The following is a 27,667-nucleotide window of genomic DNA, read 5'->3' on the forward strand; positions in this document are numbered from 1 at the left end:
TTAAACGATTGCCGTGCTTTGATTATGTTGTTGCAGCGGGCGAGTGAGTGCGCGAGTGTTTGCTGAAAATTGAAAAGTAATGCCACTTTTGTCACTATTGGGTTTGCCCTTCAGGGCAATTATCGCTGCTCCCTTGAAGCTCTCCTTTTGGAAGTGAAGTGCGAACGCGGAAGAGGATGGTGGTGGAGGAAGGTGCTCCGAGTGCTCCGTGTGCTCAGGGGCAAGAGTCGGTCAGGCGTGGCACTGCAATCAAGTTGTTTATGGCCGTGTGGCAGCTACCATCTTCACAGTCACTTTGTCCGTCCGTCCGTCCGTCCATCCACTTGAGTTCATGCCGCAAATCACGACATCAAGAATCGTGTGAGGGCGACGAGAGCGGAGTGTTCGACATTTGGAGGGGCAGACCTTCTCGCCTGGCACCTCTCTCGTAGCCATTAGCACGCAAAAGCCCAGCTACACTTCAGAAACGCGAAGAGTGCCCAAGAAAAGGGGATTTAACTAGAGAGATAGAGGGTTTTTTAGAAGCAACTTGCTTGGTTGATAAATATAATCTTTATAAAATACAATATAGTATCTAAATTATATAAAAACGCGCATTAAAAAATCATAGATCAAATGCTCTAGTTAGTCTTCATAATAATACTATTTTTGGCACACTATTCAATGATAATGTCTAAAGAATATGTTTGACTTGCAAACGGAAATGCAGGTGAGCAGGTGATCTGCGGACCTCGATTTTTCTTAAGTGTACTTACACACACACATCTTCTCCCCCCCCAAACAACCTACAATTCTTGGCCATCCGTTGGCTCGACTACTTTAATAACAAAGTAAATATTGTTCATTAGTAAATATTTACACGCTCGTCGCATGTTTGCTCATATTAAATACAAGATATAGAGGTTTTGGGTGGCGGGTAGGTGGCTTGGTGGGTGGGGAACGAGGAGTGGGGATGGAGGCATCTACTTTGACTTGGGATTGTGTGTTTGTGTGTATGTGTGTGTGTGTTTGGTTTACGTTCTTTCCACAACGCTTTATTTATTTATGTTTCCATTTATTTATTTATGCGCATTCGCTGGCTCTCGGTCGGCAATGTGCGTGTTGAGCTATTAAACATTTATCGATAAATTTTTACAGCTGTCTATGGAAGAGGCAAACTAGGCGCGGAGGTGGTGGGGTGGAGGTGTTGTGGGTGGGGCGGCGGAAAACTGAGAGGGTGGAGTGGGTGGTTGGTTGCATGGCGGGAAATGTGTGAGCGAGTGAGTGTTTGCTTTATAATTTATGTGCATACCAAATGAAGCATTTACGACACGCAGCACTGGAGTGCCACGCCCCAATTTGCTTCAAGAAATTCGGTTGCATATGTTCCACAAAAAGGGGAGGGAGGGGAAGATGGGGATATTTGTGGCCCCCAAACCGGAAGGGAAGTTGAGCATATTAGGGGGCATTAGCCGACCTAAACGCTTCCTTTGCTTTGATGAATATTATCGAATGCGACGTGCTTATCTAATTGAGTGATTTCTTGCGTACGCTAAGTATTACATTTCTTTCTATTTGCTTACTATTATCACTTTAAAAAAAGTTAAACCCTTGTTACCGTTTTGAAATGCCGTTCGCTGAAATATTGTTTTTTTATATATTGTTTAACATTTTACTGACTTATTTTAAACGCGCAATCTGCAAGTACTTAATTTTATTTTACTAACGTACTAGAGTACTTATTAGCAAACATAATAAATATAAATAAATATCAATATAATAACACAGCCTTCGGACATTCACAACTTTAAAAAAGTGATGTACGCTCGTTAAATATTACAAATTTCATTAGGTACACGACAATATGGTGTTATGATTTATGGGCTAACAACTATTGTAACTAACATAAACAATAGCAGTAAACGTAACTTGCTGGCTTTAAATAAATGTTGATCAAGCACCTACTAAATATTGTGCCCCGAACAGCGCTATTCATCACTAACGAACTTAGTGCCTTTAAACATTTACTTTATCTCTGAGTTTTAACAATCAGCCAAAAGGTTTGGGTTCGGCGTGCCCGCACATTTATGAGCCATAACTCATGCGCAGACTAAGCGATGATTTCCATTACTTTGCCATCGGTCGTCACCTCGCTCACCTTACACGAAAAATTTCATTGATTTGCCGCGTGTCACTTGCAACTAATTGCCATTAGGCGCCGCTAAATAATTTATACGGCACAATAACACAACAACACGACTGCACACACACAAACTGAAAGGGGGAAATTCGATCTTGTCTCGTTCGCTTGTTCGTTCGTTTGTGGCATTAGTGTCATAATTTATTTCCATATAGAGTTTACGGTTTGCATTCGGCCACTTGCAGCTTGTGAACATTATGGCGCTGCAACATGCACGGCACGAAAATGGAAAATCGAAAACCGAATAAACCGAAAAAACCGAAAAAACCGAAAACTGAAAAACGAAACGAAATTGCTGGCAGAATGAAACGCGTTTTGCGGCGCCGCGGCTTCAAAAACCAAATTGTAACCAAATGCGGTGGCTCGAAGTGGAATGAATGGGGTGGGGCGGGGCATTGGAGGGGAGGGGAGCTGAATGGATGGACGTATGGACGGTCACTTGAATTGAAACCGCAGCGGCGGCAAAAACCACACGCCATCAGTTCACCTTCTGTTGCGCCCCTTGCCTCCCCTTGCCGCCCTTGCCACCCCTTGCCACCCCTTGGCTGCCCCTTCCATCCGCAGGCATGTTAAATGCAACCGAAGCAACGAAGCGTGCAAATCATGTTAGCCCCTGCCACGGCAACCAAAGCCCCGCAACCCTCCCTTGCACTTGGAAAAATAAAGCTCACTAAAATTGAACTATAAAAACTAATTATAACGCAAAGAAGCCTAAGCATTGATAAAGCAAACTTAGAAACTAAACATAGAATTTATAGAAATATAAATATTTATATTATAGAAATATTGAAAAAGCATTTCGCTGCACAATTTTGCCGAGTGTACTTGGCTGTCGTTTCAGCCCCTGCAGCGCACACTCTGCGCCCCCCTCTCGCCCGCCACTTTGCCCCCTCTTGCGTTGCACGCTTTGCAATGCAAACGACCGCAGGGGTCCATATCCCAATGCCATAAAAGGTCGCCCTCTGTCTGCTGCTGGCTACCGCTGGATGGGGCGGATGAGGGGCACGAGCAGCAGGAACAGGAACAGGGAATGGTTGTGGTGGTGCTGTCTTGAGAGTGGAGTGTAGTTCGTTCGGATTACAGTCCGCTTCGGTGGTGGCAATTGCGTGGACAACATGACGCACAATGTCCACCAACTGAAGTGGTTTTATTTTTCATATCGCAGGGCGTCATAGATTATCGGCATAGTTTTTCCTTTTGACGCTCTAATCAAACACGAAGGTCTGAAATCGATGTTGAATGAAGCGGAAAATAAGTGCAAACGAGCTATTTGATATCCATATAGTTGTTTAAATTTATTTACGCTGACTGAAGGAGCGTGCAGTTTAACGATTATCTTTTTATACGAATCTCGCACACAACATCTGTCGAATAATTGAAATTGTGGTTGACTTTGCATTTGCTAACTTATCAGATAATAGATTCTATACGATTTTTTTTAAAGACAAACAAACTCGAAGAAGGTACATTGTGATGTGCCTGCAAATATTTTTTGTAGCTCATTGTTGGAAATTTCTATGTCAATGTATGTCTAGCATATTTGCTTAGGTGTGAATTTATTATTTGTGCGACACCGTTTGGGTGTGAAAGATATCGTGAGGTAATCAAGGCACTAAAAAGTCTCTATAGATTTGCTAAATATTATTCACTGGCAACTGATAGCATAACAAGCCTATTTTTCAAGCCATTTCCCCACACCAACTAGCCCAAATTTGTCAATTAGCTCACATACATGAATGTATATTGCCCGAACCCCTTGATTTTTGGCCCTCCAAAAAATCTTTCAATTAAGTCACACTCTACAAAATATCTGTCTGTTTTCGGGTAGTCGAGCGTGTGACGCTGTGGCGCCGAATTCAGAAAACCCCCCCTTCCAAAAAGCCTTTTCGCCATGATGTGACATATTATTAAGCATTTAAGGCACTCGAGTGTGAAATTACACAGAAATAAAGGAGGGAAAAATGTAGTGAATGTGTGGCTAATAAACAAGAGCGGGCAAAATGAAATTAACCCGTCCGAATAAGCGGCACGAAAGGTAAATGGAAAATTTGTCATTTATAATGAATGCGTGGCTAATATCAATAATAAATGTATAAGCACATATACAGATACAGATAGAGATACACACAAGCGACGCCCACTCACACAATTGCAATGGGATGGGAGTGTATCGAGACAAAAAGCCAATTTAATGGCCATAATTCCGTTGTAGCTGCTCTGTGGCTGCCGTGTTGTCTGCGACACAAAATCAAATTTAGTGACATGAAAGCACGTCATGAAACGAAACGAAACCAAACCAAACGAATGAAACGACAAGCGAACAAGTTAACAAGAGCAAACACTCACGTACATACTCGTACATACCCATACCCCGTATTCACCATATTCACTCTGAGCCAACGAATGGTGTGCGGGTGGAGGGAGGGGTTTTTGGGGGCTGTGGAAGGGCGGAACGGAATATTTTTATACGTCCGACAAAGACCACCCGCAAAGGTGCACTGAAAACAATGGCGAGCTATTTTTAGATCGCAAATATAAAAATATTTGATGTTTTCATTAGCGTGGTTTCAATACAAACCAATCAAATTGTAAGTAATTTAATTTGCTACAATTTAAATTCACTTAGTTCAGCAGCATTGTTTCTCCATGTGCAACGAGAATGAAACAGAATAAGAACAGAGGCGTTGGAGCGGCAAGAGAGGGGGGGCCTTTTTCACTGGGGGAACAGCGACAGACGTGTGGCACATTAAAAACCGCAAACGAAAAAAAAAAATATAAATACTTTTTGTGCTCGTCTTTCGTTTTGTTCTCTGTTTTGGGGAAAGAAACGAGTTCACTGCGCTTCAAATGGCATACATGTCGTTCATTTTTTGTTCTTCCCACAGTCCCCAAACCGACCGGCCGTTAAGAGCCCCATTTTTGGTGGGGGCCAATAAGTCACAGGTTTGTGAGCAGAGAAAGCATTAAAAGGCCCCTGGCCAATATTTATTAACATGAGAGTACACGCTTAGCGCATTTGGTTGCCTCAAATATGAAATATTCATAATGGGTTAATAGTCGAACATACTTCAATATTGCTAAAAATCCTTTTAAAATATGTAAAACTTTTTTATGTGCATGGATCTTACATATATGATATTCAGAAATATGCAAATGTTGGGTTTATATTTATTTAAAATTTGTTTCTTTAATCAGTGCAGCGTTCCGTAAACTGTGCATAAATCATGTTCCTGGTAAATGCAATTGAAAAATTCGCAAAAAACTAGAGAGGGAATATGAAATCTATTGAATATCCATCGCGGCCACGCAGACAAATTCAATTTGCCTGGTCATGCATGCATAACCAACTAAATGTCTAGCCAATATTGTGCATAAATAAAAGGGGGAAAACGTATTATTTGCATAATTAATTTCAAGCGGTGGCAAACAACGCACAACGCGCAACGTGGCGTATGAGTGATGGCGAGTGCATAAATCAGGCAGGAAAAACGCAGCGGCACACCCGCAGTTTCTTTCTTTATTTTTTGGACAGTTGAAACCAAACGATTGTGTCATAAAGCGGTATTTCTTTTATTTTGTATCCACTTTTCGTTTGGTGTTCAGTGTAGCTTTCAGTTACCTTTCCATGTGTACAAACGTAACAAATGTATACATATATATATTTATTAACACTTCAGCGGCAAAATACAACTGGCTATTGTTAGGGCAAGCAATTTGCATATGCAAATTGATTTTTCCGCACTCAACGTTGAGTGACTGAGCCGACGAGCAGAAACGAGCAAAAGTTAAAGCTTAAAGCCGCCATCTAAAAGACGTTATTAAGTGGCGCCGGAACGCCTTCCCACGCAAACATGCACCTATTTAATTAATTATTTTAATTGCAGCGAATAATGGCGGCACTTAATCAATAATATGAGTGGCGGCGGCTCTCTCGCTGCTTAGACTACTTAATGACGGCCACTTTGTTCACTCCCCAGACATTTGGTCACCGTGCAATTTGCATAAATTAACAAAGCCAACCGACCGCACTATTCCGCTTTTTTACGTCGCCCCCGAGACCCCCTTTTCCTTCACTATCGCCATGCATTTTGCCCCACTATCTATTGATAGAGATTCTGCCACCTGGCCAAGACACTTGCTGCGACTGTGCCAAAAGCATTCACATTATAATCAGTGCCTCAAAGTGTTAGCACACACTCGGCGTCTAATAAGCTCATAAATAATGCCGGATTTTCCAAACGAGTTTTACTTGTGCGTTTTCTGCATAGAAGATTGTAAAGGTGAGAGGTATAAGCTGTTTTCAATAAACATGCATCATTACATTAAATCATTTTAAGGCTATACTTTAACTGCAAATAAAATAAAGATTAGCTTATATTTTCTTTTGGATTTTCCAATATTTTATTGCAGTTATATCTGCAGGCAGAGTTCATTGAAAGCCAAAACCGACTGCATCACTTTGCATACCGACTAATGCCAAAATATTTTGGCCAGGCCAAATAAAAAGTGGCCCTAGTCGATGCGATGGCTTAAGTCTTGAGTGGCTGCCTTCCAATTGCCAAATCGGTTTTAGGGAGCAACTATGTATACATATTTCTGTGAACACAGCAGCGACTGGCTGCCATCGGTGCATATTTCTTTTTTATTTGTTTTTTTTTATTTTATTTATTTTTTTTTTTGGTTATATTTTTGTTAGTTTTTTCTATGGGGGACCCCGTTTCAAGTGGCTGCTGCCCGTCGTCTGGGCTCTATAATTAAATTGCCAAAGTGCTGGCAGCAATTTTAGGTTTATTTTTTGGCACTTGGTGTTGCTCAATTTAGCAACAACAACAACTACAATAACAATGACGACGACAACGACGGCGGGCAAACAACAAAAACAACAACTGAACTGCGCCGCCCACTACCGCCCACCCACAATTATTGTCAGCTACAATTTGCATTCGTTGGCATAATTTAGCGGGCCAAAAACCAAAAGAAATATATTTGAAAAAAAAAGAAAAAGAGAAAAAAAAGCAAGGAAATACGAATTTCTTTGTGCATACAAAACGATTGGGCTGCCACTTTAAAGGCGGGCCGAAGTGGGGGCGTGGCCGTTGTCAAATGCAAACAATTAGATAAATTGCTTTATTTGAAGCTATTCAAATGAACCAAACCGAACCACAGCGCAGCTCAGCGAAGCCAAAGAACGTTTATTAACCTTTTGAACTCATTTGAGGCGAAGCTCATCAATTCAATGAATACAGGCGAATACAGCGAAGAAGAAGATGAATCTCTTTGCGGCTCGGGGGCAAAATGATGTTGGGGCAGCATGAAAACTGTAGAACGCCAAAATGCTTAAATCTGTGGGTATATTTATGCTAACTCTTTGTCTTTTGTGCTCACAACGAACTGTACACACCCTTACAAGAGTTTTGAGTTGTAAAATGTTTTCATAAATTTACAAACTGTATAGACCAGATTTCTTGCCATGTTTACTTCTAATAAACTTTGTCTGGGGTTTGGAACCAACGCATTTATATTGTACAAAACTCTTTCTCATTAGTTGATTGTGTTTTAATGTTGGCGTTCTGCACAACATTGTTGCTGCTAATTATGCAAATGAAGTAGCATTAGTAGATGGTGTTAACTGCTTTGAGTTTTATAGACGTTGCTAGTTATGCGCCTTTACAAGTATTTTAAAAAGAGGGTGTTTCGCACTTCGTTTCCCTTTTTTTGCTGCCCTTGCCAACGTTCTGGCTGATGTTTTTTCTGTGTTTTTTAGTTGTATTTTTTGTTTTGTTTTTTTTTTGGTTTATCAACTCGCTGAAGCCCAACCCAAACCAACTCGACTCGATTCGACTGCTAACTCAGACTCCAGCTTTTATTTTAGCTTCAAGTTGGACGGGGGCTCTGGACGACAGGCGGCTCTTTTGCCTTTGCCTTTGCCTTTCGCTGCCATCGTCATCAGCCTCATCACGAAATGGGGAGTGGATCTAAAGGGGAGTGCGGTGCGGTGCAGTGGTGGTGGAGTGGTGGAGTGGTGGAGTGGTGGGGCTGCAACTGGGGACAGGCAAATGGGCGGCAGTTTGAAACATTTTTCATTTGGCTCGCTGGTTGGCTGGCTGGCTGCCTTTGCGATGGAGCCTCCGTTTTTGCCCCGCAAACACCGCACAATCCCCCTCCAAAAAAAAAAAAGCAACTGACAATGGAAAAACCACAAGTTTTATTATTTCTTTTTTTTTTATCGTCTTTCTTTTGGTTGTTTGCTTGCTTGGTTGGCTGGCTGGCTGACTGGCTGGTCGGTGCAACTCAACTCTGCAACTCTGAAATATTTTCTGTTGCCGCTTCTGTAGCGGCTGCTTCTCTTCGTTCTTATTTTATTTCCGGTCATTAAAAGTCAATCTCGAGAGGTCTCGTAAATGACATTGTCGCCGCTTTCAGTCGGCTAATTGAAGCTACTTGAGGGGCAGTCCGTCCGTCCCATCGACTGAAGTGCCAGTGGCAGTGGAAGTGGAAAGGCGCCAAACGGGGTTCCATTTAATTAAGTTATTCGATGCTGTTTGCCTCCACTAATCTCTTCGCTCGCTGCGGCTGCTCATCATCATCGTGGCCGTTTCAATGGTTTTTCCTTAGTTGAAACCCAAAACATGACTGGCCATTCCTCTTTGATTGATGGCCCGGTTGGCACAAACAGTTAGTGGTTCTTCTGGCCGCCGAAGAAATGGTGAAATGTGTGGGCTTTATGTGGCGTGGAAGTGTGATTAGAAAGTTGGCACTCAGTTTAACCTATGACCAGACATAAAAGCGCTTAAGGGCATGAAAACAAATCTTAAAAAGTAATCAATTTAATCAATTTACTAATTGTCTCAAATATTTTCGATTAGGTATAGGATTCCAAAAATAAAAGGCAGTGCTTAAATTTGTGTATTAGCATTTCTTTTCGGTTCGCTGATTCATAAATTCGAGTTCTAAGAATGAAGTAGCCAAAACCAGAAGCTCTGTCGAAACTCTAGCGAAAACCAGTTCCATAAAACATTTTTAGAAGCTACTAAATCAGTTTTTTATGGAGTTTTGTAAAGAAGAAATTATAGTACTTCGTGGCTCGTTGTTGTTTTGTGGCAGATTAAGTTGAAAGAGCCATTTACTATATGTTTCTCTGGCTCTTTTAGACAGATTTGCAATTGTGTTGCCAATCACAGATGGTTGTTATTTGTGTTTGCGCACTTGTCGCATGATACCCACCTCTTACCCCTCATGCCCCTCACACTCGTGCCCCTGAAACAACTTGCCCATTCAATTGTCATTGCGAATGTCAATAAATTATTTATGCGTCACATTAATTGCCTCTGCGTGTGTGTGTGTATGTGGTTATTGTGGACAACCTCTTTCCCCTTCTTTCTCGCTGTGCATATTTTGTGACATGAAATTGAATTTTATTGTTTTAAATTGCGCCTTTATAATACATTTGTACAAACCTATTTTGCATTTTGCTGAACTATCCTAATGCTTTTCTTCGTATTTTCTCTATTTGCAGGTAAGTGGCAATTAGCTTCGGAAAAAGTTACCAAAACAACGAATGTGGTTCGAGTAAGTTCACTTTTTCACACTGCTGCCCGTGGAGCGGGCTGTTTTTAATTAAAAAACTTTTGCAATTAAAATTATTTTCGCTCGCAAAACTTGGCAGAGAAACTAAAATGGCAAAATTGCACACCAACTAATATGCATAATTATTCTGTTAGTGTGGGTGAGCGGTGTGTGTGTGTGTGTTTGATAATTTAGTAAAACTATTTTATGTGGGTTGCTTTCGACCCTTTTGACACCGCAACTTTATATACACCCCTTGAATGAAAGTAGTGAGGAGCATGCCAGACACAATCTTCAGTTCAAAATCAAATTAGCAGTTTCATTAGCGGGGTATCATTAAGTGCCATTCTTCGATTAGTACGTTAACACTCGTCTCTGGTTTTTGTTTGGCTGTAGAGAAAGCAAACCAACGAAGCCACACCATCACCCACAACATGTGTGTGTACGTATCTATGTATCTACAAATCTAGATGGGTATATAGAATTTTCCCTCCATCAGTCAAAAACATAAAACTTTCAAAACCGCAACTCTCGCACACAAACACACAAGTTGGTTGGGTACACACGAACAGAACCGCAAAAAGTCTGCAAAACCAAAACCGTAAATAAAAATAAAATAAACGGAAAATATTCCCCATTTCGGGGGATTTGTTTTCACCATTTGCGGTCATTTTCCATTGCAAAGAATATGTAATGAAATTTTGTGCATTCCATGTGGGACAGAAGCCTTTCTGTTGTGCCATAAAACTGTTAAAGAGTTTAAGATTTGCAATTTTTATTTGACTCCACTGAATAGTTATTAAACAGCAACTTTCAGTCAAAAAATATATAAAAAACTTGTTAATATAATAGTTTAAGAAAGGCGACCAAATTCAGTGATATTAAAAGCCTAATAAGTTAATTTGTGACTCTTTTGGTTCCGTTCTGTGGCCAATAAAACAACCTCGAACTTCTGTGTTTTTTTTTTGCCTTTTACCAAGTCAATTCCGCTGCGAAAAGTTTTGACAACGTTGGCGTACACAAATTTTTCGTTGATCTCACAAAGCAGGAGTAATAAAAATTCAAATAAAAGAAAAATAAACTGAATACGAAATTTCATGGCCCATACTGAAATTCTCCCCCAAGCACATGCTTTTTGCTTTCCATTTTTCTTTTTTTTATTATTTTTTTTGTGTTTGGGCCATAAAATTTATGACAGTTCGCACATTTGGCATACGAAAATGAAATACACTCCAAAATAAGAAACAAACCGGCACATGCACGTCGGATAAAACTGTCGGAATTACGTGTGAAAAATGTGTCCAACAAAAATAAAAGCAAAGTCGGAATATGAATCGTACAACAAAATCAGACGCCGCGTGTAATTTCAATGGAAAAATGTTCAAGTGCCTGATTGTGAGTTTGTGTTTCGGGTAAAGTCAAAGCAAAGCCCCACCCATTTACCCGCCGGCCGAATGCAAACACACTTTTAATTAATAAACAAACAAGTTAATTTGTTTTATTATTTCCCAATGCCCCCCTCGCGTTTTTCAAGAGATTCTCAAGCACTTGAAAATCGATTTAACTTTGTGGTCGGTTGGCCGAGGAAAACACATCGCCACTCATAATAAATGGCCACCAATGCTGAGCTGAGATGAACAATTTCTAAAAATACATCTCAAATTTTAAATACATTTCGTGCACAGGATGTGCTAAAAAAAGGTCTCACCATGAAATACCCTCACTGTTCGGTGTATAACATTAATATAAATGAGGGTCTTAAGTTTAAGATATATTGCGATTTATTTGACTTAATTAGTACATTCTGAATGACTTTTGGCTAAGTAAAATTAAAAGCACCTGGCTACTACACTCAAACGAAGTACTTGATTTGCGAACTGCAGGGTATTATTCACTTGCTGACATGTTCAATGCGGCGTATGCGTAATATTTTGTTTTCTTTTCTGCTGCTGAAAAATTGCTAAGGCAAATAAATATGCAGCAAGGCGCTTGGAGGCAATAAATGTTTTCTGTTTTGTTGAATTTATCACAGCCATATATACTATAAGCAGATGGATCCATTGTGTGCGCATATATATGTTAAATTTATATATATGTATATATATTTATTGATATACAAACATATACATATATTGTGAGTTATTGCATTTGGAGGCCAATTTTATTTTAAATAAAATTATAATTTTATTACTACGATGTGCGGCACGAAATTGTTTTGTATTGACTTCGAAACAAATTGCCAAAAACCCGCACTTTGTTGTCTTGTTCGTTGGCCTTTTAATTTATTTAAATTTAAATCTATTTCGCCTTCTGGTGCTCGATATAAAAAAAGAAAATAAAATGTATTTTTAAATTTGTATTTGTTTTGTTTGTGTTCCGTTTGCCTTTGTGTTTTGCGAAGACAAAAAGTGCGACGAGACCAAGTTGAACAATAAATTAAAATCACATGAAAATCTGTATTCCGTCGGTCGCTCACTAAAATTCCGAACATTTTCGCCTGTGGCACATTTGCATACCAAACTTGACACTTGTCTGCGTTGGCGGTGGTCGGAGGGCGGTGGTCGGTGTTTTTGGGTGGGCGTGGCACCGCCGGAACAGCTGTAGTTTATTTTATCTATCTCATCCGTATTACTATGGCAATGTGACGTGATGTTCTCGGAAGCATCATTGAAATGAGGCAAGTTTTAAGAGGAGAACAACAAACTTTGACAAGCCAAACATTTATCAATGCCAGCAGAAATTTGTTTGACTTGACTCTTTTTTGATCGCCCAAAGGATTTTCGGTTAGTAAAGAAGGAATGGGATTTATAACATGCTTGAGAGGCCACATAGCCACACTGACCTTCTGTTGACATTTTTAGGGGAAACTTTTCATCATTTATTATTTTGGGTTAGGTATCGTATTCATGCGGTTGGTTAAAGTTTGGGAAAAGTTTCGGCTAAGGAAATGGGATTAACCAGTTTCCGAAGTTTTAGTTAAGTTCCAAACAGGGTCACTTAAGTTTTCACACATAGCCATACAATCTTTCGATAAAATATTAGGATTATGGTAAACCACCTTTTGTCCTTTTAGAGAGGTTATTTGAGTGTGTTAGTCAGGCATCCAGCTTACTTTTGAATTGCATAAACTATTGCCGATACAAGGAATCTTGCGGTGGAAGTGGAAGTGGGCGGGCAGTTAAATTGCAAGCCGTAAACTTTTACATAAGACACATGCCAAGAAAATCTAGGAAATGTCCCTTTTTCTCGCACGGCAATACCCTGTAGTTGTGCTGAGCATGATTAAGACTTTGAAACTTTACAACTTATTGAGAATTTTCAAAGAAGTTTTTATAATGTTTTAATGCCCTGATGCCAGTTGAAGATTTTTAATTGGAGCCCAGAGTAGAATGGAATATACTTTTAAGTGTTTATTTTACCTGGGGCATCCAACTGTTCGATTCCACAAGTTCATTTTCACCCCCTTTCCCCCTTTTCGCCCGTCTTTCTCGTTATTATTTTCCTCTTTCTCTCGGCACGAAAAACTTTTCCCTTGAGTTCACTTAACTACTTCCTTCTGCCTGGCAACACAAACTGAAGCGCACTTCAATTCAATTTTGTATGCCAACTTGGACTATCCTCAGCTCTTCGTTTTTCCTCCCATTTTCCCTGACATTTTCCCCACGCTTTTCCACCTCCCCACCTCCACCAAACCCTTTACCCTTAAGCCTTTCGAGCGAAATCAGTGCAAGGAGTGGGTGGTGAATGCAGTCTGCTGGAATGGTTTTCCATGGATGCAGGAAAATTTCTGCCATTTTCCCTCTAGTGTTTTACAGTTGCCCTTTTCTTCAGTTTCTGTCCGCCACCCCCCTTCCCCTTTGCCCCGCCAAAAGGGAAGTAGGGAATTCCTTCTTCGCTTTGCAATTTCCCTTCGAGCTATCCAAACGTTGGCACACAGCCCAAAACGACTCGAGTGACATTGTTGACTCTGTCTGCATTTGTCGCAGTGTGCTGTTGTCGCCCACACTTTTTCCACTTTTCCCACTTTGCTCCTTCACAGCAAAGAAGAGAACTTCGTTTTCCACCCCGAGATGTTGCTGCTTAATTTGATTTTCACAAGTTGCTGTTGCAAATAGCCCCTTGCTGTTGCTGTTGCTGTTTCCACTGCTGCTGTCGCTTGATTTACATATATTTAATCGTGGCTGCAGCGGCAAAAGTTTCGCTCGTGGGCGTCAACTGATTCGAAAGTGGCAGACTCTTCGCAGTGGCCAAAGTAAAAGGCCCTGCTGTTTCCCAAGCTGCTCATGCTGATCAGCGTTGCCGGGGTAACAACTCCACCAGACCAGACCAGACCTTCATTATGGCCAAGGAAAAGGAGCGGAGGCCAGGGGAACGCGAAAACTTGCAAAACTTTGACTAGAATACTTTGTCACAGCCAGCGAGTGTGTGCACTGTGGTTTGACATGGAAAAAGGGAAAGGAGTTGGAAATGAATGTATTCATATGCACGACAGTTTTGTATGTAAAGAAGCTCGGGGAGCCAGACAAACAGCAACAAGCTGAAGTTGTTTATCTGCGCATAACCATTTCATCTGCATGTTAAGCAGAAACTGTCGAAAACTAAATGTTGCTTCTTGATTAAAGTACACCAAGCAACTACACTGAGTTATTGAGACGAATGTCCACATGGCGTACAACACAATTGTAAAAAGTGTGATAAAGGTTTTTGTAAGCACACAAAAAACCAAACTTTATTAGATGAAGTTCTGCAAAGCAGCTTTTGCATTAGGAGCTCAGCAAAGTGAATTTGCGAGGGCTTTTTGTCGGGTGTTTGTGTGCCTGCATTATCACACACCCCAACCAGCCATTCGTGTAGAGACACAGGATTTGTACGCATTATCCTGACGACTTTTGCATAAAGCCTCCATTTATCTCCGCTCCGCTCCACTCCCACTGAAAATCCCTGTTGAGGCAGCCAGACAGGCGAATGTGTATGTGTGTATCCTTTTGCATCTCTGGCCGCCGCCGCCTCTCTGCTGAATTATTCAGCTTAGTTCCGTTTGCTTTTAATTAACAAAATGCTAATTCCGAATTACGTAGACCTGACGACAAAAAAAAAAGAGAACAAGAAAACAGCGACGCAAACTTTTGCACAGTTGGCAATTTAATCTATTAGAAGTCAAAGGGATGGAGTTGAACAGCCGAAAGAGAGTGAGAAAAATAAATAAACTAAACTGAAGTATCAAATATTGGGCTTCGAAAAGTGTCCCATTCCGTTTGCAATGCTCCTTATGCTGGGTCTCATTTACCCTGCTCTAGCCCCTGGAAATTGCTTTCAGCTAATTTGAGTTCAACATGCAATGGATATGTGGATATATGTATGCCATGCCACATGTACATACATATGTATGTATGTATGTATGAATGATTGTGTGTATGAGTTTCCACGCCATCGGGGTTGTTTGGTTTTCGGATCTAAATGGGCGATGGGTGATGGAAAACCACAGAAGAGCAAAAGGGTTAAAAGGGGGAGTGATGGAAAGTAAGTTATAACTGAAATAACAATAAAAATAACATTTGTTTCGGGCTCGAGGAAGTTGGGCACGTGCCTAGCTCTCTCCCCTATCCATCGATATAGAGTGCCAGAGGAGTCCTCCTCCTTCCTTATAGAGGGTGGCTCAAGTGGTCGAGGGGTGTGGGTTGGGGGTTAAACACAATTGTCGGCACTCGTCACGTTTCATTTTGTGCGTTCACGCGTGCACCCAAACCATGTGCTTCAGAAAAAAAAAAACACAAAATTGTACTTCATTTCCCTGGCAAAGTTAAATCCAAAGTTGAATTTTCGATTTAACAGGGGAACTCTTCTTGGTGTGTCGGAAAAAACAAATATTGCTCATATGGCAAATAGAAGAGAGCGACATTTGGTTTACTATTATAATTTTATCAAGAAATTTACAACCGAAACATTTTTATTGCGCACAAAATGTGTTATTTATGGTATAAACACACATTGCTAAATGCAAATATTGATTACACTTGCCATTCTATTTCAAATAAGGTCAAATATTTTAGCATAAAAGTTTCACTCCGCCATTAATGAACATCTTGTTGTGCTTTAAAGCAGCTAACGAAGCGACATAAAATATTTGTCATATGTGTCAGGGCAGCGGCAATGTCCACAAATCGAAAAGTGAAGGAAAACCGGGAAAAACAGTGCCGCACACGCCCACCTAAACAAAAGCCGCCCACCGCCCCCGTTTGGCCTCCCCCGCATTTTCGTCCTCCTTTTGGCCTGTGGACAAAACAGGAGCAACAAAAACAATAATAAAGCCAGCAGCAAATGCCCCTTTGTTGTTGTCACTGCGACAAAATAAACGTCAGGGTGGGATTTTCCTTGGCCAAAGGGGGACAAGGGGGTTGGGCTCTAGTTTGGGCTCGGTTTTGGGTTTGGGGTTCGTGTCCTCACACAGGAAGCGACACACAAGCTGGCAGGATATTTTATATTTGTGCACCATGTGTGTGTGCGCCAGGGACAGCCATTGTAAATTCCAGCTGCCTTTTCCTCCTTTCCAAACGGATATGCCACGTACGGGGAGCAAGGAAGAGCGCAAGGGGGCAAGGCGGGGGCGGCGCAGGAAGAACAAAAAAACAAGGATTCCATGTGTATATGTCCTGGAGCAGAGCGCACAGGATATGCCCTGCCTGTGGTTTGTTTCCTCCGCTCCCCTCCACAATCCCCCTATCGCTGCCTGTCGCCCCGCCTTTTGTCGCCTGCACACGGCGCGTATACGTAATGCCTGATAAAATGCGAAATGTGCGAATAAAACGAGTTTCTCTGTGAGCTGCCAAGTCAGGCGGCAAATCAGCTTTAATGGGTGTTCACTCTAAGTCGGCTTTAATTAGGCGCACCAATGAATGTGTGTGCTTGTGTATGTGTGTGTGTGCTTATTGCAAATTAACAATAAACAATTTTTAATTCAATTTCAATGTGGGCGATGGTCAAACATAAAGAGGGAACAACCATTCTGTTGGGGTCATCATTAATTTATGCGCCACGCCCATCGTTTCACTTTGTGTGAGTGAAGTGGGTGGTTTTGTTGGCTTTCGGTTGCTTTTGGCCACCCTTCCAACTCAATTAATTTGCTCCCATTTTGCTTTTAGTACTTTTGCGTTAATATACATGCCCGCTGTTGTTGCTTTAATTAGAGGACCTTTTTTGCTCATTTTCCTTATCCACCCAGCCTAATGACACAACCGAAAGCATTTCCTTCTCCACTTCTTTCTCCGCTTTTACCCCACTTTCTTTCTCAGCTAATTGACATATGGTAATGACGCTGACGTTGATAATGATCACCATGGCGGAGATGATGATGATAATGACGACGAGGGTGTGAATGTAGCAACCTGTATTTACCAGTTAATGATAGACCCGCAGCAAGCTATGTATGTGAAATTAACTTGAACTTGAACTCGGTAAATTGGAATACGTTTAAGGGTTAAGGGAACGCAGTCATCTAGTGGAAGGCACTGGAAATTGATTACACACATTAGAGTTGTGCAATCGAGAGGGTAGCAAACGCTAAATGCTATTACTGTAATTATGGATAGAAATAATAAATCAAATGGCATTGTTCAAGCTTCTCGAATGTCAATGAATATTTAAATAGTCTGTTGTCGCTTTTGAGAGCTACCATGCACATATTTTTTTATTCTATCAATAAGGAAGACAGCATTTTAAGTGCAAGAGAATATCGCATAAACGGCGCTCATTATATTTTCAGTTTTTTTTTTTTTAAATCAAAGGTACTTTGCTTCTGGTCTTGCACCGCATTTAGCTCCTTTTTTCCTACCATTTGCCATTGGCAGCTTGTTTCTGTTGTTTTGGCCTGCCTTTTTGTCTTGATTGCAATCGTTTCTTTTTTATTTTTGCAAATTGCCTGCTAAACACGCCTACCCAGAAACACCCAAAACCCGCAAACCGAACGTTTCGCCCCGTTTTTCAGAAGTGAACAGCTCGAGCAGGTCTCGCACGCGATTTTAATGACACGGCACTTAAAATTTAATCGAGCAAACTGCATTGCTTCTCGATATAAGAGGACCGAGCGTATAAACACATACGTGTAAACCCTACCCCATTTCCTCCCATTCCGGCATTGATTATTGTTTTCGTGCATATTTGATTTGTTGGCTGATTTTTCATTTTGGTTTTGCTGCCGTAGTTTCTGCTACGTTAATTGCACACAATGCCAACACGCTGACTAGCTGACCGTTGTGATAAGTTTTTCTTTTACCACCCTGCACTTTTCACGCTAGAATCGCAAATGAAAACATTGAACAATTGGGGCGGTGCAAATAATGCTTTTCTTTGGTCTATCTGTAAGCTTGAATAGCTTTAAAATAATTTAATTTAATCATTTAAAAATGTTTGGACGCTATTAAAAAGTCTATAAATATTATAACAATTATTTTATATTATTTGAAGATCTCTATAATATATTATAATAAATATTTAATATTTTTTGAAAAACTCTATGATGAGTGAGTACTTTAATGTTCGTTTCTGCAAACTTGTCGAGCATTGAATGTGCTTGCTGTTGTTCTCGTGCGGTGAGGACATTGACCAACGCGAAAGGTGGAAACTTTGGCACCCAATGACCAGAAACCGCAGGCAGGACGACGTGGGCGTGGCATTATTCCGCCCACAAATTGAGGTGGCACACACGACGCAAACAAACAAACAAACAAGCATGCCGCATGCACTTTAAAGCAAATGGAAAGAGAAAATCGAATGGGAAAAAGAGTAAAGTGGGGGAATTTCCTGCATTGCCAGCTATTGTTTGAGCAGCATTTGCATTGATGATTTACAACAACAGGCATTTCATTTAGCAAATTTATTGCATGTATGTATATGTTGTTGTTTCGGTTGCTGTTGCATTTCATGCATCGTGAAGCATGAAACAGCTCGCGAACAGCAGCATGAAAATTAACAGCGTAAAAAAACTGAAATAAATACAAAATAAAAAAAAAAAACAAAATTAAAACGGAAAGGAAAACGGCGCCCAGGGGCATTCATAAATTTCAATTGTGCACTTCTCTTTTGCGGATTGTGGTATTGAAATGCTTGACATTAATTAACAGCAAATAAATTAAATTACACTTCTGCCGTGAATGAACTCTTGCAGTATTGTACAAGAATGTTGCGATATTATTCCTACCCTATCAAACGAATAACGATAATTACACATCATTATGAGGTTCGAGAAGGCTTGCCAAAAAAGAAAAAATGTAAATACGAGTATACCTCAAACGTCCCACATAAATCTTTCAGTACTCGGTGGGAAATTGGCAAAGTTCCCAAAAAGATTTGCTCGAAATTTGAACGGCCTGTGACACGTTTAGCCCGAATTTTACATATTCATCCATTTAGAATATTTGGCTCCTCAATTTTTTGAAACGTTTGAATGCTCTTCTTTGGCTCTTGACGGCACATTAATGCCAGTAAATCTTTGGAGCATTTACGTTATTATATCGAGGGATTATGCGATTATGGTGCGGGTGTTGATTTTCCGCCCACAAACCGCGTTTGATCTTCGCAGCGGGAAGTGACGATTGAAAATCGCTTTTCCCACCAGATGCTGTTTGTTTTCCTTTTCGTTTTTGCAGCCAAGCAAATGAAAATTTCAAGAATGCCCCCCATTCGATTATTTATTCATTTTAAACAGAGCAACGTCAAGAACGGAATAAATTGGAGGGAAAACCAAATCAGAAACGGAAGCAGCCAAACTTTCTGTTCCCCAAAATTCAATAATAAATTGATAATAGCAACGAAATTGGAAATGAAATGTGAAATATTCCCAGAGAGAACGTGTTTCCAGAACATTAATGCCATTTCGCATCAGTCTAATCGAACGGACTCATTTGTCAATAGAATGCCAGGGGGCTTTGGTGGGTTAATTAAGAAAAAGGGGCTGTCTATCATCGGACTAAGGTGTGGAGTCTCCAGCTATTGGGTTTCAATTACTGCCGGTTGCTACCTAGTGGACCTGCCCTAACAAGCGCCCCTGTGCTGTACGGTGGGGAGAAACCTCTAGCGATGGTCGCGTGACTCACGAGCAAGAAAATGTCGCAATAATAAAAAATAAAATAAAAAAAGTCATGTCAAATTGTTTTGTTAGATTTAGATATCTGGCTTTGAGAAAATATTTCGTCCAACATAGTTTTGATCACATATCTAGGAAGCAAAATTAGCACTTTATATATATGGATAAACTCTACTCATGATTCTTGACCGTTTGCTTAGATTTCCTAGATATCGCTAAACACACTTTGCATAACTTATTCGAAAGATTTCAATCATCTCTTAACCTAATTATCCAACCAAATAGCCAGCGTTCAATTGGGCAACACTTTTCAGATAGTGTGACAGTGTCAAGCAAAGGAAAAGTGGCAGGTAAACCAGTCACGTATAGTTTGTAATCACGCACACACCTCTGGCCCAGGTTTGTAGATGCCTTTTACATATCTGATATCACGCAAAAACAGAGAGCTTGGCCCGGTGTGTCTGCCCATTCATTGCCATGTTTGCCCACGTCGTCGCCAGTCGTAAAATGCAAATTGCATGCAATCAACGCGTTTTTCGTTTAATTATTATGAGAATTTTGTGCTTTTTTTTTTTATTTTTTTTTTGTTTGTACTTTTTCGCTGGCACGGAACGTGCCAAGTGCCATTCGCATACGGCAAACGGCGGCAGCAAAAACAACTTGATCCGCCCGGCGGATTTTCAGATACAGTACCGGGTATTATCGGCCTTTGTCTGGGCCGCCTGGGGGCTGCCATTTTCAATTAAATTACCGGGCATTGGGCGCAAATTGCGGTGGCTCGTCCACATAGTAGCATCGAGCTGTTCTATGTAGTATATATGTATGTATGTTGGGCAGAAATAAAATTCCACTCTAATTAATTTACATTATTTATCGGTTTCGCAATACTACACCTCCAATTGGGGGTCACTAATTAATATAATACTCCCTGCCGCTTTGCGCCACGTGATCTACATGCAAGTTGAACCAAGTTGTAAATTGTGCGAGCATTAACTTAAATTTAGACTTCATTCAAAAATGACAGAGTCGTTTTATTTCTGCTGTTTATTTTCCTTTTTTCGTTAATCAGCAGCCGCTCGCTGACTTGGCTTTAATTTATCGCAATTTTTGGGCAAGAGACATTGAACTCGAAAGTGTGTGAAGGCATTTTATTTATTTGTTTCTGTTTCGGTTTCTGTTTCTGTTTAAGGCGTGGGCGGTCGGCAATGAAATGCAAATGTTGGCTAAATAAATGAGCAGGGAAATATGTTAATTGGAACATTGACAGCTAAGTGATTTTTTCGTTGATTCCGAGAACAAATTTCTGGGGCTTAAATTTAGTAAATGCTGCAATTGTTTGCGTTCGAATTCTAGCAAACGAAATATGAGGGCAGGTTTCTGTTCTTACACAACTTATAAATTTATAAATATAGTACTTAAATAAACAACGATAATTATTCGCGTCTAACCATCTAATACTAAATTGGTCAAAGAGCCACAGAATAAATTGTAATTAGCAGACAAATAAATTAAAACTATAAGATATACTGCATTTTTCATTTTCATTTCATAGAAGCAAACAGAAACTTTTACATAAAACTTTGAATCAATGTGTCATGTTTTTTTTTTGGAGTGGGTAACAAGCAGTTAAGTAAAACTATTCCAACCAAATCAGGGCATCTCGCACAGAACTGACTCCCGTGGACGTGGAAAGAGCACCAAGAATTTTCCATAAAAAGGCATTCTCAATTTGGTTTCGGAATTCTCATACTTCACAGTACGTGACTGGGAGTTGTAATCTGCAGGAAGGAGCGAAAACCACATAACACGCACACCACTCGAATGGAGAATAATATTTGAATTGCAAAATGGAGTGGACAAAACACAAATATAATTTGTGCAGTATATGCAAAATTGATTAGATTGGGTGCGGTTTGGCCTGGAACAATGTTCGCTTTATGGAAAATTGAAATTAGTTGACTTCATCCCATTCACATCCCCATCCCAAATACCCCGTCCACACAGGAACACACACAAGCCTGACACATTAAATGGCATGCATAATTGAATTATCGAGTGGGTGAATTGTGGGTAAAATGGGGTCGATGGTATCCCGATACCACATATAGTACATACATACATACATAGTACCTACATATAGTACATACTCGCACAACAATGAAGGTGTTTTGCAGGCTCCAATTTTGCCCAGTTGAAACAATTCGATGTCAATTGCAGGGCGTAATTAAATGGAGTAGGGAGTCCACTACTTCGTAGTGAGTTTGTTTGTTTGAAATTTAATAGAATTGCCCGAGGCGTTTGCATACGTGAGTATCTCGGTTTCTGTGAGGATTTACGAGCCATTCACAACATTCACATTCACAACCGACAATGCAAATGGCAATCCTGCATGTCCTGTTCGTCCTGTCGCCTGTCTGCTGCTGCTCCTGCTCCTGCTGCTGGCTGTCCTGTGGAAAACTGCTTGTGTATGCACATATGCAAGTCAAATAAACGTAATAATAAAATTGTTGCATACCCCCGGCACTGAATGTGCCACGCAAATGAGCAGGACGGCAAGTTGCCACTTTGGGGGTTGAGTGCATGTATCCGATACACGCATTTTCAATGCATTATACATTATGCATTTTTGCATATATACAATAGAACTCTGCAGCATAAGAAGCTTTGCAATTGAAAGTTACTCAGCTTTAACGTACTATTAAAATATATCAATACCACCCCCTACTGCATAAACTTTATTTAAGCTGTAGAAATATGTTTTTTCTTCCTGCAATGGAATTTGAAATTAGCATAAGCCTTTTCTTTTCCATCGTGATTGAAGTTCCACCCTTCAATCTTCAATTATGGTTCTCTATCAGTGGGCGTTCACCATACATACCTGGGTTCTGTTAATCACTCGACGGCCAGCGAGTGAGGAAAGGGAAAACAAAGCGCTAAAATAACAATTTAACAACTTGTTCAAGACGAGCAACTTTGCCTCCCACCTGCCATCCCGCCGCGTCCATGCCCATTTACCCTTACCACCTACCAACTTCCACCAACCCGGTAAAACCGCTCAACCTCGTTATTGTCATTACCATTATATGAATGTATGCATGAACAATGCCCGGGTAATTATTGTTTTGGGGACAGACAGGGGCGATTGCGTGACTCGGGCACATTTGTTTTGTTTACGGAAAGTAATTGCAAAAGTTGTTTCAATTTTGCCCAACAGCGATAGCAAGCCAACCGAAGAGGGTTAACAACAATCGCTCTCGCTCCTGTAAACTGTAAAGTCAAAAAAAAAAAAAAAAAACATGAAAACATGAAAAAAATACTGGGCATTGGAGCAGGCAAACAATGCATAATTGGCATCAGCTTAATGCTTTAACTTGCCGAGTGCCAGTGGCGAAAGAAAATAAAATGAAATGCAAAATGCTACCAACCGCCCACCCAAAAAAAACCAGCATCAAAAACGCATTTACCCCGCCCACACAAACGATGGCGTTGGGCAAAAAGTTTTTAGTTCAACGGGGTAGCGAAAAATATAAAAAGGAAAACTATATGTGTGTATAAAAAAAAAAGAAGAAAAAATTGTAAAATAGTGAGATGGGCGTGTGGGAGTGGCCAACGTTCTTTTTGTGCCATTTTCTTCGTTGCTTTGTTTAAATTACAATTTTCTTCTGCTGTGCGCTCTCTTTTTCGGCACTTTTTCCCCCGCGCTGCACATCCGGCGCAAAAAGTGCATGAAAAGCGCAAAAATGGCACAACTACTATATATCTTCTTCCTCTTCCTCGACTTTATTTTTTTTTTTTACTTTTGTAGCTGCATAGGAAAAAAGAAGACGAAGAAGGGGAGAAGCAGAACAAGTCGGACAGGCGGACTGGCATTCAGTCATTTTAGCATTTCAGCCATTCAGTCAGCGAGTCATTCGCATGTTTTCCTCTTGGTTAGGGTGATTCAGGGGATTAACAGCGAGGAAAACTTTATTCCAATGGCAAAAATGTTTTAAATATGAAACGGTTTGCTTTTTAAGGCAACACATTTTACAGAGTGACCAGCTTATTATAGGAAGCAATAATTACCCTTAGCTAAAATGCAAATGGAATTTAAAAGTACAAAATACATATTTTCTTTTTTGCTGACGCACCCTGACAGATGCGCCTCAGTTTATTCGGATTCGCATTTGCCTCTGCATTTTCCTCTTATGCAAAAAAAGTGAAAATATGTTTTTTTCCGAAATGGACGAAAATGTTTGTGAATTATTTAAGGGAAAACCAAAGCATCGCAATCTAAACAAAAAGTGAATGTGCAGAAATATTAGGAGCTTGCTGTTGTGTTAGGGCACTTAAAATTTAACATGCTAAATGAATTTAAGGCAGAATTCTGCCGGCCGTCAGATATTTTTCATCTTTCCATTTATTCGCTTGCATCAGCATCTCTTGCTACATATTTTTTGATTTATTATGTGTGCGTCACTTGGAAAGCTTTTAATTGAACATTAAATGAATGCCATTTATTTGTTTTCTGCTCAAATACATGAACACATAATGTAGTTATTTAATTCCAATTGTAACTAATTGAATACAATTATTGTTGTCTCGTTGTAGGTCGGTATTCAATTACACAGATTTCAATCAATATTTTCGATAAGTGGGGCGCGTAAGTTGCAATAATTTATTGTACACATGTGATCTTGTTTAAAGTAATTGTTATTAGAATGTTAATTAGTAAAAATAATTTTATCGTGCACAAAAAAGGATGAAGTTCAATTGAATTACACATTTGAATACGAGTAGCCATTTTCTTTAGGCTTTTACTGGCTTTTGCTTTCCCATTGCATGCGACTTTCTCCCTGACTGAGCAAATCTAAAAATGAAGGGACAAAGAGTGAGTGAGTCATTGAGATAAATAGCCAGAGCATTTGTCAAATTGAAATCAAATCAATAGCGGCAAATCAAATTGAAGTCTCGCAGCGGAAAAATCCGAAAACACGAATCAAACTTTGACTTGGCAATAGAAGTGCGGGGTGGGGGGAGTGGAAAAAGGGAAAGATCCGAAAGTGCGCCAAATGCAACTAAGCGATACATAATACCGTAAGGAAAACAGAAATCCCCACCGAAAACCCCGCCGATGCCTGCCAGATAAAAGATGATTGAATGCAACTGGCTGGCGCTGAGTCCACGAATTCCCCGCCAAAAATCCCCTGTCTTCTTGTCTGATTAACATAAATCGTGCTGGCTGCCGCTGCCGTTGCCGTTGCCGCTACCCGACTATATCTTATTTCGATTTTTTCCCTCGCCTTCGGTTTGTTTAGCTTTATTTTTTTATTTCATTTCTGTGACTTGGTTTTGTTTTGTTTTTCTTTCTCTCAAATGAACTACGGGCTTATGCAAAAGCTCAGATGGCGGCGGCACAGGCAGCAGCAGAAATTGAATGGAAGCGAGCTGAAAAATAAAAAATAAATAAAAACGAAAGGCACCACTGAAATGAAATTCAGATGGAGGAGAAGGAGCTCCATGGAGCTCCAGCAGGAGTAGCTGGTCGGTCGTCCATGTGGATGGTAGATGGGGGATTGTGGATTGGATAGAGTGGATATGGAGTGGTGGGCAGAGGCAACAACACATCAGTGCCTGCCTGCTGACTTTTATTGCAATCGCAGGTTTCGAATGCGGCGCAGTCTGCAACTTCGAATACGGAGGCCAAAACTTAACCCATTTTCACGCCAGCTGGCTAAAAAGTGACTGCTTTAAATCGCTTAACTGATTTAAAACAGTTTACAATTAACTGAATTAGAATTGTTTCTATGGGTTAAACAATAAATGAGTTTCAAGATGGTTCTTAGAACGCATTAAAGCAAATGAATAACAAAAAGATAATGACTTTCCAATAAAGTTATAATCATTATGCATACATGTCAAGTTGCTGTGAGTAAAACCAATTTGAGTTGCAACAATGTAGACTGCTTCCTTTGTCTTCAAAATCGAATCTTTTTAAAAGCAATCGAAAATCGAAACCAGTGACGGGTTAAACTTTTTGCTGATGAGCATGAGAATGATGTTGCTGTCGGGCTCCTCAGGCTTTCATCCTTTGGGTTCCCTTGCTTTTTTATCTTTTTGTACGTTTTGGCTGAGGTTTTTTTTTTGTGTTTTGCGTTTTTGTCTTTCCCTCACTTTGGTTTGAACTTCATTGTTGGCTCGCTTAAAATTCCAAACAGCAAATTGCAACTGCCAACAATTTCGAGGCTATCAGTGGCATAGCATCAGGCAACCACGTCGCTGGTGGCTGCTGCTTCTGCTCCTGCTCCTGATGTTGCTGCTGCTGCTGTTGCTGCTGGTGGTGGAGATGCCGATGTTGCTCCTACCACTGGCAGTAATTTTATGCAAGATGCTATCTCAACACACCTCAACACGCCTGCTGGCGGAGAGGCAGAGAAATGCATGTAAGCCATTTCACTGGGTTCTGCCATGCTTCTTGGCCATGCTTGGTTGGTCTGCTGTTGTTGTTGTTGTTGTTGTTGTTGTTGTTGTTGTTGTTGTTGCAAGTATGACAAACAGCCTGCTGCCGTCTTTTGAATGGAATTCAATTCCCATGCAGCAGGGGCAGCGGCGGCACAGCAGCCCAGCAACTCTAGACGTCTCTCACATCTCGTGCCTTTTGTCTGCCTTTTATCTGCTGATGTTGCTGCCTTCGTTGCTGCTGTTGCTGCTGTTGCTGCTGCTGCGGCTGCTGCTTCTCGGCACAGCAATACTTGTTTAGCTTGTTTGCCGCTGCTGCTGCGGCTGCTGCTGCTGCAGTTATTGCCATTGTATCTTGATGCCTTTCAAGTGCCAATTGTGCGACCGCCCGAACCTTTTTATTTCAATTTTTCCCCCCCATTTATATATATATTTTTTTTTTTTGCGAGACAAACTCATTGCTTATTTAATTTAAGGTGGGAATTTCAGCGTTTTCCCCTTCTTTACTTTTGTGTCACGAGCGAATTTATTCAAATTGAGTTGATAATAGTTGCGCCACAGCTACTGCCACTGCTGCTGCTGCCGGCAATGCCATTCAAGTGTTAATTGTTGTCGGCACCCTTTTGAGGATCTGAGAAGATTTGTTGGGTATTTAATAAATATTTGCACAGCACAACAACGAACGACTGTCAGGTTTAATCAACAATGAGAACAGCATTTGCTCTCCTATTGCCAGCTCCTAGCTCTAGACCCCAGTAATTCACGATTTCCTGCTGTAATTGAAAAGATACCAAGACAAGTTGCTGCTGCTGCTGTTGCTGCTGCTACGGCAGCAACATTTCAACCAGTCGACGGCAGTCGCGGTAGTGCATTAATTATTCATGAGTTGTCGCGCAGGCGACATTGCAGCTACAGCTACAGCAACAGCAGCAACAGCAACATTAGCAGCAGCAACAACTCAGAGACAGCGGCAACATAATTATTCATGCGCGCTTATCGCCAGAAAGGTAGGCAACACCATTTTAACCACAAGCGGATTATAATTATCAACAGTTGCCATCAGAGCTGACGGACGGACAGGCGGACAAACGGACAGACAAGCGGACAAACGGACGGACAGGCGGTCAGTTGCTGCTACTTGGAGGCGCAGCAGCAACATGTTGCTGGCGGTGCACAGTACACGGCTAATGACTATGATGATTAAGATGATGATGATGATGATGATGACGACGATGATGGTGAAGCCAAAAACGCGCTGCAGCAAATATAATTACACGGCCAACAACAAGACAGACAGCTGCTTTAATTGATGTTGATTGCTATCAACAACACTGCCTCCGAGTTCTTCGCATTTTGTCATAGTCTCCAGCACCAGCAGCACCACCAACAGCACGCTCAATTGTAAT

The 27,667-nt window shown here is 40.7% G+C and overlaps 2 protein-coding genes across 3 annotated transcripts in view; one reads left to right on the top strand and one right to left on the bottom strand.

The window, feature by feature from the left end:
- LOC120446231 (trithorax group protein osa) overlaps positions 1–27,667 on the top strand; it is a 77,300-nt gene that overhangs the window by 17,976 nt on the left and 31,657 nt on the right. The gene's annotated exons all lie outside the window — the stretch shown is intronic.
- On the bottom strand, positions 25,201–26,610 carry LOC122756426 (high mobility group protein DSP1). Its single transcript, XM_044005873.1, has one exon. It carries the CDS (start codon positions 26,608–26,610, stop codon positions 26,434–26,436), a length of 177 nt encoding a protein of 58 aa, XP_043861808.1. The 3' UTR covers positions 25,201–26,433.

The sequence above is a fragment of the Drosophila santomea genome, chromosome 2R (assembly GCF_016746245.2).
Source record: "Drosophila santomea strain STO CAGO 1482 chromosome 2R, Prin_Dsan_1.1, whole genome shotgun sequence".
Lineage (NCBI taxonomy): Eukaryota > Metazoa > Arthropoda > Insecta > Diptera > Drosophilidae > Drosophila > Drosophila santomea.

Coding starts and splice junctions, on each gene's coding strand:
- LOC122756426 (XM_044005873.1), bottom strand. CDS start 26,610: ATGGCAATAACTGCAGCAGCAGCAGCCGCAGCAGCAGCGGCAAACAAG.